Source organism: Dipodomys ordii, unplaced genomic scaffold, assembly GCF_000151885.1.
Source record: "Dipodomys ordii isolate 6190 unplaced genomic scaffold, Dord_2.0 Scaffold9, whole genome shotgun sequence".
NCBI classification, from domain to species: Eukaryota; Metazoa; Chordata; class Mammalia; order Rodentia; family Heteromyidae; genus Dipodomys; species Dipodomys ordii.
The window spans coordinates 23,431,141-23,448,440 of record NW_012267225.1 but is presented as its reverse complement, the minus strand read 5'-3'; the positions used below and the strand labels follow the sequence as shown (position 1 = coordinate 23,448,440).

Sequence of the window (17,300 nt, the reverse complement as noted above, 5' to 3'; positions counted from 1 at the left end):
CACATATTAATCATGTCATATTCAAACATTTAGATAGTCAGGAGAAAAAGTATTTTAGATAACATTCTAAAATTTTAATTCCATCTATGTTAAAATTATATTTCAAATATCCGAATAATTATTTTTGAAAATCAGTTTAGTTTAACTCCACAGTGGTCCTAAGTGACTAAAAAGTACAAGTTCTTCCTATTTTGAAATAGGTTTAGGGGGTATGGTCTTTATGTCTGCTGTAGAGAAGGTAAATGACAAATTATGGACAGAGAAAATGCTTGTGTTTAATTATCCATGAGTGAAAAGAACCTCTACAAGATTGGCAAGGAAAGGCTGCTGTCTATATCTATAAATTTCTATTTATCTATCTCATCTATCTATGTATCATCAATCATTTATAGCTACCTATTGACCTAAACTATATTAACTATATGATAGACTACATGCTATTATTTATTGAGCAGAATGAAAAAGAATTGGATTCATTGTTTATTCTAAACTGAATGTTTTTATATCTATAATAATTCTTCATTATCTAAAAAGGAAATATAGAGAGAAAAAATAAGAAATACATAAGTAGATGCATTTCATAGTTTGATAGTATAGAAAACACAAATAATTTATATTTTAATTCAAAGCAACCATATGAAAAAGTAAAATGTTGATTTTTATTAGATGTAACTTCTTTCCAGTAGGAAATTGAGATCATTCATGGCTAGTTATGAAATTAACTCTTCTGCAAGGCTAACCTGAAGTGCAAGGAATGCAAACACAACAAAAACAAGTTCCCAGATGATGTCAGCACACAGATATATAATGACTGCCCATGCAGTGACTTTCAAGATTTTATCGATGGTAGTACGTGTCTCAATGTACAAACTCTATTTATGTAGCCTGAATTAGTCCATTTGACCTTTTCCCTAAATTTTGTTAACTATTTTATAGAACAATAAAATTTTTTAAATGAAAGCAAAACAAAAAATTCTTAAAACTTACTTTTTAAAAAGAATACATTTTAAGAATTGCATTTTATAAAGCTTTGTTCTATTATCTCCCTTTAAATTTTGTTTGATGAATTGTGTGTGTGTGTGTGTGTGTGTGTGTGTGTATGCTGGTACCTGAGAGTGAACTCTAGACCTCTCAAAGCATTTTCTTCTCAAGGCTGGTGCTCTACTGTTTGAACCATGCCTCTAGTTTTGCTAGGTTTTTTTTGGGGGAGATACAGTCTATTCTGCATAGACTGACTTCAGAGCAGATACGATCCTCTAGTCTCAGCTGCCTGAGTAGCTAGAAATACAAGCATGAGCCACCAGCACTCAACTCAGCATGTTTTAAACAGGTATGTCACTTCTTACAGAGACAGTAGAGGTCTGGTTGTACACACACACACACACACACACACACACACACACACATGGCTGCGTCTGCACACACACACACATGACTGCATCTGCACTGTCTTTGGGAGCTAACACATAAATACAGCATTATTCTTGCTGTGGACCTCATTTAATTTTCCTCCACTTTTTGGATCGAATGCCCTACTCTGCTAAGAGGTAGGATAGGCTAATCTGTGATAATAAAGCTGGCTGGTTTGAGTTCCTCCAATTGCAGGCCATTGAGGTACAGCAGTCTGCCTGTACAATGTGGAGACAATCCGCCTGCACTCCCCACTACAGGTAGTGAGTAGTACCTGAGCAGCAGGAGCAGGGAGGCATTCACAGAAGGCATGGTACTGAGTGTGAACAGAAACTCACTCTGACTTGTGACAAGCCTGGCATCAAGTTTGCAAAATAAGGGTATCCTTGAGTCCTGATTTTGACAGTGACTTTTTTTCTCCAGAAGGACATATTAGCATTGTCTCCCTCCTGTTGGCTTCACAGTCCCCATGAGGCTCTGTCATTCTCTTCCTCTTAGCGAAAGTAAGAGTTAGGTTCCTGCCGGAGAGGAAATGCCACAGAGCTAATTCTTGATTCTTTTCATCTTTCACTGGTTTTTAAGTCAATTACAAGATTATTAGGAAATGACCATATGAAGGTGTGGAAAAAATTAGGACACAATTAATTTATGATAGAGTCTAAAATTTCTAAGAGAGGTTATTTTTAATCTTCTTCATTAAGGGGCCAATTCATCACCAAATTCTTTAAAAAAAAATCAAGATGAGTTCTCCAGTTACTTTGAAGACATATTAATGTGATTTTATATGACTTTAGGAAGGTATTTTAGAACTCTTTCAAAGTCATTTCCATCAACCAGCTTTGTTTCTTTGTGCAAATATCTAGGCCAAGCCTCTTTGAGAAAATGAAAGGGGGGAAAATGTAAATGTATAATCAATACAAGATCCACAGAGATGAACAACTGAAAGTGAACTACACAGTGTTTCCCATCAGGGTGATTATGGCATCTTCCCCACATTCATCTTCTTATCTTTGTTTGATAAGAAGAAACAGCAAGTTAGAACTTAGCATGGAGGCAAAAGAATAAAATGTCATTTCTGATTGCTTTAGATTTTTAGAAAAGTGATACAATTAAATTCAGTGTTATGTAAGTTAAAGTTAAAAATAATGAGGGAAGCTGGGTGCTAGTGGCTCACACCCACAATCCTAGCTACTTGGGAGATTGAGATCTGAGGATCATGGTTCAAAGTCAGACCAGAAAGGAAAGTTCATGCAACTCTTATCTCCAATTAACCACTAAAAAACTGAAAGTGGCTCAAGTGGTAGAGCACTAGCTTTGAGCACAAGCTCAGTGACAGTGCTGAATTTAAGCTTCAGGACTAGCACACACAAAAAATTAATGGAGGAATCCTTGGATAAGAATGTCAGGAATAGCTATAGATGATAACCCATCTATAATTCTAGCTACTCCAGAGGATGAGATGTGAGGCTCACATTCAGTGCTAGCCTGGACAAACAAATAGAAGAGACTTTTGTGGTGGTGGTGGTGGTGGTGGTGGTCATGAAGTTTGAGCTCAGGGTTTGGGCGCTGTCCCTAAGTTCTTCTGTTCAAGGTTAGTGCTCTACCACTTTGACCCATCACACCACTTTTGGTTTTCTGGTGGTTAATTGGAGATAAGAATCTCCTGGGCTTTCCTATCTGAGCTGGCTTTGAACCACAATCCTCAGGTCTCAACCTCCTGAGTAGCTAGGACTATAGGTATGTGCCACTGGTACATGGCACAAGAGACTCTTATATGCAGTTAATCCACAAAAATCTGGACTAGCGGTGTGACTCAAGTAGTAGAGCACCAGTTGTTACTGAAGAAACTGAGTGAGAGACAAGACTCTGAGTTCAAGCCCCAGTAATAGGAAATAATAAAAATAATAGCCATGAGAGTTGATTGCCATGAGAGCTCATGCTCACAAAGCTCATCCATAGCATTAAGGCTCCATGGATCAGCCTCTGCCCCCTAACACACTTTCCTTTTGTTCCTACAACAGAGCTACAGCGAACCTGTGGATGTGAAGGCATCTCAGTCTCCGCAGCTGATCAATTCCAAGCCCTCAGTGTTCCACGGGCCCAGCCAGGCGCATTCAGCTCTGTACCTGAGTTCCCACTATCACCAACAGCCAGGAATGAATGCTCACCTCACCGCCATGCATCCCAGCCTCCCCAGGAACATCGCTCCCAAGCCGAACAACCAAATGCCAGTGACTGTCTCTATAGCCAACATGGCTGTGTCCCCCCCACCTCCCCTCCAGATCAGCCCTCCTCTCCACCAGCACCTCAGCATGCAGCAGCACCAGCCACTCGCCATGCAGCAGCCCATCGGGAACCAGCTCCCCATGCAGGTCCAGTCTGCCTTACACTCCCCCACCATGCAGCAAGTGAGTGCAGACCGCAGTTCACACCTGTCTCTGAAGTGGGGGGGGGGCAGGGGGAGAGGTGTTAATCCAGCCAAAAATGAGAGATACATGTTTAATGTTCTTCTGCTTAAATGAAGAGAAAGAACAAGGGAGAGAATATTCAGTAGGTATCTGTTTGCTTCTGAAAAATGCCATTTTCAAGTGGTTTGTCAGCGTGAAGCCATCCCAGTAGTTGATAGTTGCTTCTCATCAAAATCACTGGTTTCTTTTCCACAATAGATACTTTGTTTCAGTCTTCATAATTGCCCTTTTATTTTCTGTTTCTTTAGTAGAGTACTGTTGTTATTTTAAGAGATCTCCTTAGAACAGAGAATTCTCTCTTTTTTTTAATGTGGTTTAAAAATGACAGTGTCATGACTGATAGGCCAGTTGAGCTCAATAAATGCTGCAAAATGCAATTCAAGCCCATTGCCAAATTTGGTAGAATCTTGAAAATCCTGAGAACTGAATATTTTAATCAGTTTTATTTAAAATGGACATTTGAGGGTCTGGGGGGTGCCAAGGGATTGAACACCTGCCTAGCATGTATCAAGCCTTGGTTTCAATACCCAGAATATATGGACGGATGGATGGATGGATGGACGGTTGGATAAATGATAGGTAATACAGGGATAGACTGATTGATTGTTGATAGCTAGATTAATAGATAGCTAGATAGCTATATTAACAGATGACAGACAGGCAGGCAAGCAGGCAGACAGACAGAAAGACAGACAGACAGACAGACATACAGACAGACAGATAGATAGGTAGATAGATAAATAGATAGATCTTGCCTCTATATTAGAAAAAGTCTCCCTACCTACTCCTTGATTATTGAAACAATTTATGGACACTTGATTTTTTTAATGAATTTTTCCTTCTGTATGTTGGTGTTATTTCTAAATTTGAAAATTTTTAAATTTGCAAACTCAACTGAACATAAAGTATTCAAAAATCATAAAAGCTTATCTGAGAAAGTAAAGGTAAAAACTACAAATTAAAACAAATTCAACTATGATTTTTATAGTCCAAATACTCTTCTGACTCAGAATTGCAGGTAAAGTAAACATCACTTTCCTATATAACTGATGGTCAGCCTTCTGTATAGTTTGAATCTATAGTTGGACTGGGAAAGTAGAAGAAGGGGTGGGGCATGAAGGTGAATATAAGTGGTCTGAAGCCAGATACCAGTGGCTCAGGCCTGCAATCCTAGCAAGTCAGAAGGCTGAGATCTGAGGCCCTTCAGCTAGTTCAAAGCCAGCCTAGGCAGGAAACTCAATGAGACTTTTAACTCCACTGAACAGCTTTCACCACTGAACAGCTTAAAGTGGAGCTGTAGTTCAAGTGGCAGAATGACAGCCTTGAGAGAAAAAAAAACAAAAGGACAGTGCTTAGACCCTGAGGCACTATATCAATCTGTGTGTGTGTGTGTGTGTGTGTGTGTGGTCTGAAATTCATTTTTATTATAGAGAAGATTTCGGAGATCCAACAACAACAAATCCAGTAACGAAACACTTGATCTCTTCTTTAACACTGAGAAAACTTCCAATGCAGGCATTAGCACAGACTTCATTTTAAAGATAAGGAAGCTGAGGCTTGGCAGAGTTAAATAATGTGCTCACAAGGTTGGAGCTGTGATTTAAACCAGATCTGTCCAGAAGCCAGAGCCAGGATTCATGAATGCTCAACATGCTGCCTGTCGTCCTCAATCATTCCTCTAGATTAACTGCTTTGTATTAGAAAACCTGTTTCCCTGAAGAATTTAGAGAGTCTTTAAATCCTAGTTAATTCTAAAATCAACATTTTTATGAGGAGCAAAGGAATTCATCTCCTTACCAAAGTCTTCCTTGATCCCCACACCAAAAACATTGATACAGCCATGACAAGTACCTTAACTCCATGCAACAAACCATTTGTATGGCACCCTGCTGCCTTGTCTACATGTTGTTTATGATCAAGTGATGTTCATAGGGTCAGATTCCTTCCCATCACATGTCATTCACAAGAAGAGACTCTTAGATATGCTTATACTGTAATGAATTAATTATATTTGGTTGAAGAAATAATAACAAGGATCACCTTCTACTGGATTGGGTATCTTTACTAAGGATGAGCTTGGGGTCCATGTTAGGGCTCATGGGGTGTGCTGTAGGGCTCTGTCAGTGTACAGGAAAGAATGCCAGAGTCACAATTAATTCTCAAGCTGAGATATAGAGCTCTATCCAGAGAGGAGACCTTTTTCTAATTTATCCACTCAGAAATATTTCTCTGGGCTAGGAATGTGGCTTAGTGGTTGAGTGTTTGCCAAGCATGCATGAAGCCCTGGGTTCGATTCCTCAGTACCACATAAACCAAAAATAAAAGCCAGAAGTAGTGCTGTGGCTCAAATGGCAGAGGGCTAGCCTTGAACAGAAAAAGGCTCAAGGACAGAGCCCAGGCCCTTATTTCAAGCCCTAAGACTGACAAAAAAAAAGAAAGAAAGAAAGAAAAGAAAAAAAAAGAAATATCTCCTTTAACATGAGGCTAAGTATGTTACACCTGTAATCCTGGCTACTTGGGTGACAGAGATTAGGCAGATAAATTTTTGTTTTTTTTTTGTTTTTGTTCCTGTGTTTTTGTTTTGGGGGAAATGTCAAATTGTTGTTTTATTTTTATTTTTTCCTGTATTTATTATTATTATCATCATCATCTTTAAGTAGTCATACAACGTAGTTGTCATTCAACAAAGTAGTTTACGAATACAATGTATCTTAATCGACTTTACCCCTTTCACCCCATCTACCCTTTCTCTTGCTTTTCTTAGTTTTGTAGGATATTCATTGAGTTCTTGACTATATCTTGACTACTTCTCCTCTTCATTGATCTACTCTCTCCTTTTGACCCTACCCCACTCTGTTCAAGTATCCATTTTCCTCATGTTTTTCTTGTTGACTTAACTTTCTAAGAAATTATACTATTTGGGTTCTCTTCTGAATCTACCTTATTTCAGGTAATACAGATTTGAGGCCAGTCCAGGTAAGAGAGAGAGAGAGAGAGAATGAGGGAGGTAAGGGAGGATGAAAGGAGAGAAAGAAAGGAAGGAAAGAAGGAAGGAAGGAAGGAAAGAAAGAAAGAAAAAAAAGAAAGAACTGGCAAGACCCCCATCTCAACCAATAGAAAAGCCAGGAAACACTTGTTATCCCAGCTCTTTGAGAAGCATAAATAAAAGGGATTGCAATAGCTAAAGCAGAAAGGTCTGTGTGAGTAGCCCAAATAGTAGAGCCATCTATCCAGCAACACAAGGCACTGAGTTAGAAAAAATAGTCTCCTTTTCTAGTTCTGCTCAAATGTCTGTTAAGCTAACTGTGATTCTGAATAGCATTCAGATATTTCAGAGTGCTATAAGACCACATGTATAAATCCAAGAGATTTGTCTTCCCATACAGGATCTGAGCTGAATGGGAAGGAAAAAAATTACATTGGACAAAGTATTTGTCAGTCTTTAGTTCAGTTTTGTTAGTGTCTCTCAAAAAAATAAAAAGGGTGAGTTGAACCAGATTTCAAGTTACATTAATAATAGACAGCAAGACAAGCAATAGCAAGAGCTACAAATACCTCATTGACCAAGTACCACTTTAACAGTGCCTTGATCAAATAGGTATTCAGGAACAATAATTTTGGGGACAATGAACAACTGAAAATAATGCATGTAAATGTTAAGACTGTTGGAAGAAACTGCAGGTTAGATTGTAGAATGTCACTTTCTTGGAAAATGTTTATTCATGTATTTATTATCCTTAAAGTAGTTTGTACAAAGGGATTTCCTTTCAACATGTCAGTTTATGAAAACAATGCATCTTGGTCACTGTCACTCCTTTCATCGTTCTCCTCCATCTCTCACTGCTTGCACATCCCTTCAAATTATCTAGTTCCTTGGAAGATTTTTTCTTTTTAATTCACATGATTAGAGATATTTTAGTGACCTCTGCAATGTGGCAGGCACTGCCTAGGCTCTGGAAATTCAGTCACAGGAAAGAACACAAAGAATTAAGGACCCTACCCCTCCTGGAGGGAGGGTGGAAAATCAGGAAGAAGATAGAAAGTAATGGAGATCCCATGGGGTCAGGAGGAAAACAAGAAGACAGACTGCAGGGGGCCCAGAGAAGAGAAAGCTTTAGCCAGGATGAACTGGAAGAGGAAGGCTACTGGCTCAAGGGCTGGCCCAGAGACCTGACAGATGAGAAGAGCAATAGTCTTTAGATGATAGAAGGTGGGAAGGGTGTGGGGCATTTCCAGAGAGAGCCACTGTCACGAAATGATGCTCCAAGCTGGTAGAACCAGGAAGCAGGCGAGTCAGGAGAGTAGTTGGGACAAGGTAGGGATTATGGGCAGGTAATCTGAGCAAGAGCCTACAGGTTCAGGAGACTGGCAGCCCCAGGCAGCTGCTCATCATAGATGACTACAGTCTCTCAAAGCCTGTTGGCCTATCTATGTTGTGAATAAAGTTTGACCTAGCTTATCCATTATCCAAAGCACATTTATCCTGCCATGTTTGTCTCCTAGTGGAGGAAAACATGCCTATCTTCCAGCCCTACACAGAGAAGAGTTAACAGCTGCTGTATTTTTAAAGCAATATCTTCTATTTCAATATTACTTTAGCTATTTCATTATCCTCTTGAAAATCAGTGTTTCCTAAAAATGATTATATAGCCCACCAAGAGTAACAGTTCTTTCTTTTCTTCTACAATAATATCGAGAGAGAGAGAGAGACAAAGACAGAGACAGAGAGACAAAGATTTTTGGGGGGTAGTGCCAGTGCTTGAACCCAGGGTCTGGGTGTTGTCCCTCAGCATTTTTGTTCAATGCTAGCACTCTACCCCACTTCCAGTTTTTGGTGGTTAATTGGAGATCAAAGACTCACAGACTTTCCTGCTTGGGTTGGCTTTGAACCATGATCCTCAGATCTCAGCCTTCTAAATAACTAGGATTATGGGCATGAGCCACCAGCACCTAGTTACAATAATACTTTATACACTGAACCCATGGAATTGAGTCTTTTCTGGGTGTGTGAGGGTCCAATTTTCGTCCTTTTCCTTCTGCCTCACTGTACTTTTGAATGAGGTCAATAGAAAAAAAATCATTAATATCTGTCAACTTCTTTTATAACCTTAAGAAAAAAATCTTTGTATGATATCACAGACAGATTTTCAATTTCCTTGTGTAATAAACAGCTGCTTTAAGATTTGGGTGTAATTTAAAGGTTTAAAAAAAATCACATTGAGATTGATGAATAAATCAGTCATGAAGACAAAAACATTGATGCATGCTGAAAATACCTCTCCAGACAGGCAGGAAATGAAATTACTTCTCTGCAAAGTGTGGATACAAGGACCACAACCACAGTTTGGTTGTGATGCAGCTTTTTTTTTTTTTTGGTCTTGCTATGGTGATACAACACACTGCAAGGGCTACAAAAATCTAATTAAAGAGCAAATGTCCCCTTTGACATCAAATTAATCTTTATCATGTTTCCTATTTTTATTTCAATCTGGCACCAGAAAATGAAATTTAAAATTCCAGGCATGCTACAAAACAGTTGGTGATTTTTCTCCTGAGCATTAAAATGCAAAATATTCAGTCTTGTTTAATTAGATGGCTAAGCAAACATTTTTTTTCAAATGTTGTTTCCTATTTATATCAGTAATAAAAATGTACATCGCTCTAAGGTTGACCTCAACATTTCTTTACAAAGTGTGCAGGACTATGGGCCATTTTCTAGCTTGGAAGGAAAAATAATGTTAAATAATGTTACTTCAACCTTTGCCTATATTTTTCTTGGTTCTTGATTTTTTGGATATTTGTGATGCACTTAAGTTTAGTCATAAAAGTTAGCTGAATCTTTCATCTTTGATCTTTGTAAAAAAAACAAACATAGATTTTTTTTTAAGTCACTTAATCTTAAGGTAGAATTTTTAAAAAACTTTCCTAATAGTGTCTTCCCAATGTAAGGAAATATTGTCAGTGAATGAAAAGACACTCTGAGGATCTTGGGGAGGGAGGGTGTCTGTTTTGCTTTCTTTGTGAGATTCCATGCTTTTTAGCTAACTCAAGATACTTTAGACTACCTTTTGTTTTGATACTTATTTGCTTTTAGGTTATATTTTGTCTGTTGTGTAAAAATCCAATATTTAGAACTTTACTTAAAAAGAGAAGACGGACCTGGCATTTACACATTCATTTATCCCATAAGCTTCTAACCATAGCATCACATACATCATCTTTAGTAAAAGTTATTTACTGAGAAGATGATTTATTGAACTATTACTATGGGAAAGCCCAGCACCTCAATAAACAGGGTGTGATCCTCATGCAGCCTTGCTGATTATGTTAACAAAGCAAGTCAACCCTAGTTCTCCCCAGAGCTTTCTCCTGCTCATCACCCAGTAGATACCACAGTAGACACTGGGGAAGGAAGAGGAGAAAGTTGGGCTGTAGAAAAGAAAATATAAGTATACTTCACTGAAGCCTACAAAACCCCTTCCATATTAGAAATGTAGGAAGATGGGCTGAGAAGGTGGCTCCGGGGTCGAGTGCTTGCCATGAGGCCCTGGGTTTGATTCCTCAGCACCACATAAGCAGGAAAAAGCCGAAGTGGCTCAAGTGGTAGAGTGCTAGCCTTGAGCTGAAGAGCTGAGGGACCGCTCCCAAGCCCTGAGTTCAGCCCTCATGACCAAGCAAAATAAAAAAGAAAGAAAGAGAGAGAGAGAAAGGAAGGGAGAGAGAGAAAAAGGAAGGAAGAAAGAAAGGAAGGAAGGAAGGAAGGAAAAGAAAAGAAAAAGAGATGTAGGAGGATCTAAAGGAAAAAGAATACTGCCTGAAACACAGAAGACATCCAAGCAGCCAGTGGGGACCCTGACCATCAGCTTTCAGTTTAGGAAAACATTTACAATTCACATTGTAGGTGGTATCTACACAGACAAACCAATAGTTTGTTTAGGAAATTTATCCTTTCAGTCTGTGTGAGGTCAAACAACCAGTCTGGCTGAATTCTCCACTTTTCAGTGACCCAATACTAGCCATTCTGAGTTCATCTTTCTTCACAATTTAGGATGAGACATTGGTTTGAATTGGAGGCAGTATTGAGAACTGAAGATGTTGAGTAGTAGGTGACACTTCTTAGAGTTGTTACACAAGCAACACCCAAACATGAATAAAAGTCTAAGGATATCCTTAGTTAAAAATCAATTCTCTGATCACTCTGCTGGGTTTAATAACAACAATATTGTAACCTTCAAAAGCTACCTGCAATAAGTAGAGAAGGTATATTTTTCAATCTCTTGATTTCGGTGGCTAAAAGAAGACATGGCTGGAATATACTATACAGAGACAACTATGAGATTAATTAAATTGCTTTTTGTGGTCACTTGCAGCAAAACTTGCCTAGGCTGCTCTTGAATTTATCAGATAAGCTAAAAATATATCTTTGTGTAAAATGCTTTTTGTTTACCAGATATAGCTATACACTGGAGAGATTCTGTCCTTGGGTTTTTAATAGCTTTGCTAGGATTAAAAGTCAACACTTACCCATACTAGTCAATTAAAACAATCTTCCTGAAGTCACAATGTTGTCCGCTAGCTAATAGATTTTTCAATTAAAAAATATTTACTCTGTCTTACACTTTTCCCTCTTCGTTTTCTAACAGCAAGTTGTTTTGCATTTCTTTCTCTGTATTAATCCAACCACTGTTAAAAAGCTTTGGTTGGATTTTTTTAGCTGAGAGAGAAACACAAATTAAAAAAAAAAAAGAAGCAGATGGTCCCTTTGAGATTGAATGAAGAAAAAGGGTTTGGAGAACAATATGTGAATAGGTGTAGTCTAATAAAACACTCAGCCACCTGCTGCCTGAATCCTTCAGAAAAGATTCTGTTACATATTCTGGGGATTAACTATTAATGTATCCTTAGGTTTGATAGAAAACAAACTTTGAAGGATATAAACTCTTTGCTTCCTTTGTTTTGATTGACTAAGCTTCTCTACATTTTAAATGTTTCTCAATTCAGTCGGTTTAAGAGTACAATTAAAGGTTACTTTGACACACAGTTAAAGGAAGAAAGGGTGTGCAGAATGTGATGGAGACCTCCCTTTTCTACCATTGTTCTGAGTTTCCTGGGCCCTTATCATAGGTATGACACCGCATAAGCAGAAGCAGGAAGGCCTGTACAGAGAATGCACCAATATTTGGATGTTTTTCTTTTAAAAAATCATTCTGATTCTCACCTGTGGACCTGGATATTCCTTTCAGGGATTTACTCTTCAACCTGACTATCAGACAATTATCAATCCTACATCTACAGCTGCACAAGTTGTCACCCAAGCAATGGAGTATGTGCGTTCTGGGTGCAGAAATCCTGCCCCCCAGCCCGTGGACTGGAACAACGACTACTGCAGTAGTGGGTAAGCGGCCTGCCATCGCCACCTAGTGGTAGATAATGCTCATAGCATGCACATTAGTCCATCCCTCTTTATTCCTACTTTTATTCCTACTTTCCAATGTATGATATTCAAGAAGGTCGATGCTACAACTTAAGACATTTTTGAGCCATTACCAAGAATTTCCAAAAATAATGCCTTTAGCTAGCCACTCTATGAAGATGTAGTTTAACGATCTGGTCCCTTTCCCAGTGATTAATTTCATCCCTCGAGTTAGAACAACTCTACCTGTAGCCCAGGCTGTCTTGTAACAAGCAATCATCTGTTTTTTCTCACTACAGGGGTATGCAGAGGGACAAAGCACTGTACCTTACCTGAAAATCAAAACACCTCTCCTTTCCACTGAGGAATTCAGGGAAGTCTTTTCACCAGATTGCTTTGTACAGTCAAGGCGGTTCTCCATTTTATTAGAAATTACAAGTTGCTAAGCACTTAGGACCATCTGAGCTTGTGGGTCACCCACTCTGGAAGAAATAGTTATGCTTCTTTATTATTTTTGTAATCCTTTATGGACATTGTTCTTCTTCTTCCCTGAAGGAAATATGGACCATTCAAATTTTATGTTGGTTTTTTGCTGTGAAGTGCTATGCTCTAGTAACGGCCTTAGCAATGGTAGCTGTCTCGGGTAACAGTCCTGGGTTTTCCATTGGTTTTCATAATGGGTGTTTATATGAAACTACTAAAGACTTTTTAAATGGCTTGATGTAGCAGTCATAGCAAGTTTGTAAATAGAATCTCTGTTACACTCTCCTAGAGTATAAAAATGTGAATGTTTTTGTAGCTAAATTGTAATTTGAAACTGGCTCATCCCAGTTTATTGGTTTCACAAGAGGAATTAAATTGGCAAACATTCATATTTTTACTTCATTTTTAAAACAACTGATTAATAGTTCTATATTTTCAAACTGTTTGAAAAAAATATTCCCAAGTAATTTTACTTTAAAACTAAATTGGCCTGGTCCCATTAATCAAACACAAGGAAAACTAATGTTAAGGGAAGTGAGAACACATTTATTTTGTACTGCAGGAAAAAAATTGCTTTTTTTGTATCACTTTTTGTGTAATGATTAGTAAATGTCATTTAAGTCCTTTTATGTATAAAACTGCCAAATGCTTACTTGATATCTTATTAGATGCAGAAACAGATTGGAAACAGCTAAATTATAACCTCTACTTATGGCTCTGTATTATTGTTTCTTCATACTGTGTCTGTATTTAATCTTTTTTTATGAAACTTGTTGCGCCTATTTATGAAATAATAAATATAGGTGTTTGTAAGTAAATTTGTTAGTATTTCAAAGAGGTTTCTTTGATGTTTTAACTTTTGCTGGCAAAAAAATAATAATTCACGCTTGAGGTAAATACTTTATTGTTTAGTTTTACAGTGACACAAATAAAGCCAAACCTGCTTTTCATTTAGCAGCAAATCCAAGTAACAAATCCTTATTTCTGCATTGCTTCAGTTGATGCAAATGGAAAACTACTCTATTAAAGAATTTTCTTTTATATAATACAACAGAGATTTGTTCCCCAAAGATTTAACAAACTCATCCTCTATCTAAAACAAGTTGCTTTTTTGGTTCTCAGCTGGTTTTAGTCAGGTCTGAACCCACCCCCACCCCCCCGCAAAAAAAAAGAAAATTTAAAATTGTGTATCCAAAATTCTTCAAGCCACATGCTTCTCACCAAATTTCAAAAACATTGAAGATTAAACAAGGGCAAAAAGAAAGAGGGGGGGAGAGAAGCCCGCCGCCTAGAATGCATCTCAAAATAGAAGGTGAGTATCAGACAACAAAAGAGAAAGGAAAACAACCCAACCTCAAAAGCTGTTGATAGAAAGTGAGATTCTTGCTACTTCTCTTCCCAGAATTTCTCGGTCTTTTTAGTGAATTTTGAAGGTACTAGGGCTTTGCTAGAGGTCAAAAGCATTGAGGATCTGATTGAGAGTTTGTATAGCTTTTACAACAACAATAACAACAAAGATCTAGCAAATTACTCCCTTATTGGGGATTGTGTCAAATACGTTAAATGGTTAGAAATCAAAAGAATGGTAATGTTTCTTTCACAGACTGTGTGAAGTAATTAGTGATTTAACTAAATACAAATATATGCATTATGTAATCCAGTCAAAATGAAACAGACAAAAGGTATGTTTACTTTGGAATTATTTTAGGCATTGTACCACCCTGAATCACTTGAGCATGTACTAACTAATAAATAATGCAGATCCAATGTGATTATTAAAATGACTGTAGCTGAGAGCTCTAATTTTCCTGTCTTGAAATTGTATAAGAACTCACACAATTAAGTTTACAGTTTATTGTTTGTCTGTTTCGTATTTTAGAAATATACCAGCACTACTAATTACCTAATGTCTTTTATTTGTTATATTATGATAAAGTAAATTTTCTCCTGCATTAAGTCTAAACCAAGAAGGTAATTACAGGGATGAGGACAAGCAGCTTTGACTTTGACAGGTGGTTTGTGCAGGGATGTTCTTTGCAGTTTTTCCAGAGCAGGTGCACAAGCAGGATAGAAAAATCTCTGAAATTTCATACCAAATACAGTTACAGCAAATGTAAATAAAAGAAAATGCATCAATAAAACCTCTGGACATGTGTGACCTTCTTCTATTTGGTGATCCACTGGAAACTAAAGTACAGGCCTAATCAAATGAGACATCTCAAGTTTGTTTTCAGGACAGAAGTGATTGGGCACAAAAGTAATTCATGGCTGTCGTGGCCTTTGAGATTCTAGAGCTCTGAGCTCTTTAAAACATCTGCCATCTTTAAGTCTGCCTTCTTCCAAGAAGCAGAATCTAGGGTAGGCACATAAGTCACAGCTAATCACTCATGGAACACTGCGAGTGTAATCCCAGTTCTCTGCTGGAGTGCACCAAACTGTTCCTGAGCTAAGAATAAAATCATTCTTAGAGATGTAGCAATAAGAGTGAACATAAAATATTTTTACCCAAATACTCCAAATCAGAATTTTTTTAGCCATGAAGAAAAAGACAAAAGAGTAGAAGAAAGGAAATAGGAGTAGGTCACGTCTCTACCGTAATCAAGAAAGGATAATTTAAATCCTAATTCTCACCAAGTGAGGACATGCTGATAATGGAAAAGTAAGTCATATTGTGATTTCCAGTTAATCAAACCCATGAGCATAGCTAAGGAATGGAGTTGGCCTCTTAAGGAAAAGGAATTCCTCTACAGGGAACATGAACTTTCCATGGAAAACATGATTAGCAAAAGCAGTGCATCCTGGCTCAATTCATTGCTAAGAATTTTTTTAATTTAAGAATGCAAAATTTTATATAAAAAATGCAAAACTTATTATCAGCACCAATGTCCCATCTCCATTTTCCATGGACTTTTCACCTTTTACAAAAGAGTTGGTCCAACTCATTTGAAAAGTCATTGATTGAACCACAGGAAATTGTCCATTTCGAACCTTACCTATATAAATGGTGACTTAATATGGTCCAACAGAGGTGGGGACATTGCTATATCTAAAGTCAGGCATAGCTAATTTCTAATTGAGTAGGAAGTATTTACAAGCTCCTTGGTGGAAAATCTTAAAGAAAAGTAATTAAGCAGGGCATTGGTAGCTCACACCTGTAATCCTACTTACTCAAGAGGCTGAGATTTAAGGATCACAGTTCAAAGCCAGCTGTGGCAGGAAAGTCCATGAGGCTATTATCTCCAATGAACCACCAGAAAACTGGAAGTGGAGCTGTAGGTCAAAGTGATAGAGTGGTAGGCCCTGAGCACAAGAGCTCAGGGACAGTGCTCAGGGCCTGAATTTAAGTCCCAGGTTGGGCACAAAAAGAAAAAGGGAAAGTAATTGATTTCTTTACAAGTTACCCCTCATTTAGAATCCATGCCAGACAGCTATGTCATATTAAAGTATATTCTAAACTACCAAGTTTTAGTAAATCCCAGTTACCATTTTAAGTTCTTTGTTAGAGTACAATTACTTTTGTAGAAGTTTGTGATAAATAGGTTATTCTACAACATAAAAAATATTGTTACAAAGAAATGTTTTCCTAATGTTTATTAGTTGAAGGTGGGATTGACCCATAGTTTCTTATATTCATAGCTTTCATTGATATGGTGACAGGTCTGAAACTTGAACTCAGGGCATTGTCCTCACTAGTCTGACATTGTACCACATGGGCCATACTTCCAACTCTGTTTAGCACTGATTATTTTTGAGATAGGGTCTTGCTTTCTACCCTGTGCATGCTTTAGCTGAAATTTCACCTACTTTAGGCTCACCTAAAGTGGTGCGGGTCATGCTGTGTCCAATGCCCCTCCAGGGATACAGTGTCTCTCTTCCTACGCTGTCCTTAAACTGCAAATTTCCCAATTTCAGCCTTCCAAGTACCTAGGTTAGCAAGTATTAGCCACCAGCACTCAGTTTTATCACTCATTTTTTAAGGAAAAGTTAGACTCACAGAAAAATTCATTTCTGGTGGGGAAAAGTATGGAAGCAGTGACACTGATCAAATGTGTTGTACTCATAAATGTTGAACTGAAACCTCTTCGTACACTATTTAAAATAAACATAATATATATATACAAATTCTGTTACTGATGATGAATATTTTAACCCTAAAGATGTAAACTCACATGAGTCACCCCACAGTACAAATTTCTTTTTTGACTCCTTGAAATTGAATAATTTCATCTCTAAAATAATGATAGATGCATAATACAATCAGTGAAACATAAATTATAGGAATTGCATGGTGTTTCCTTGCTGACTTAAAGCTTTGAGATAAAGAAGGAAATTAAGTAGTTATCATAGACAAGAAGTGGTAGTAAAGAAGATGGAGATACTTCAGATCTAAAGTTGCAAAAAGAATGAAAATTACCATTAAAAATTTAAAAAGAGTGAGGGATGCCATATTATTTTGGCCTCCATAATTAAACAAGAGCATTTTTCTAGTCATGACAGAAGTAAAAGATGGATGCTTATTACATCAA

The 17,300-nt window shown here is 37.6% G+C and overlaps 1 protein-coding gene across 1 annotated transcript in view; it reads left to right on the top strand.

Moving 5' to 3' along the window:
* Positions 1-13,648, top strand: part of Tox (thymocyte selection-associated high mobility group box) — a 307,815-nt gene extending 294,167 nt beyond the window's left edge. Inside the window, exons 7-9 of the mRNA XM_013009422.1 lie at positions 3,432-3,818; positions 12,122-12,273; positions 12,591-13,648. Coding sequence (XP_012864876.1) covers positions 3,432-3,818; positions 12,122-12,273; positions 12,591-12,627 — 576 coding nt within the window. The 3' untranslated portion in view covers positions 12,628-13,648. The remainder of the gene's footprint in view (positions 1-3,431; positions 3,819-12,121; positions 12,274-12,590) is intronic.
* The last annotated feature ends 3,652 nt before the right edge of the window (positions 13,649-17,300 follow it).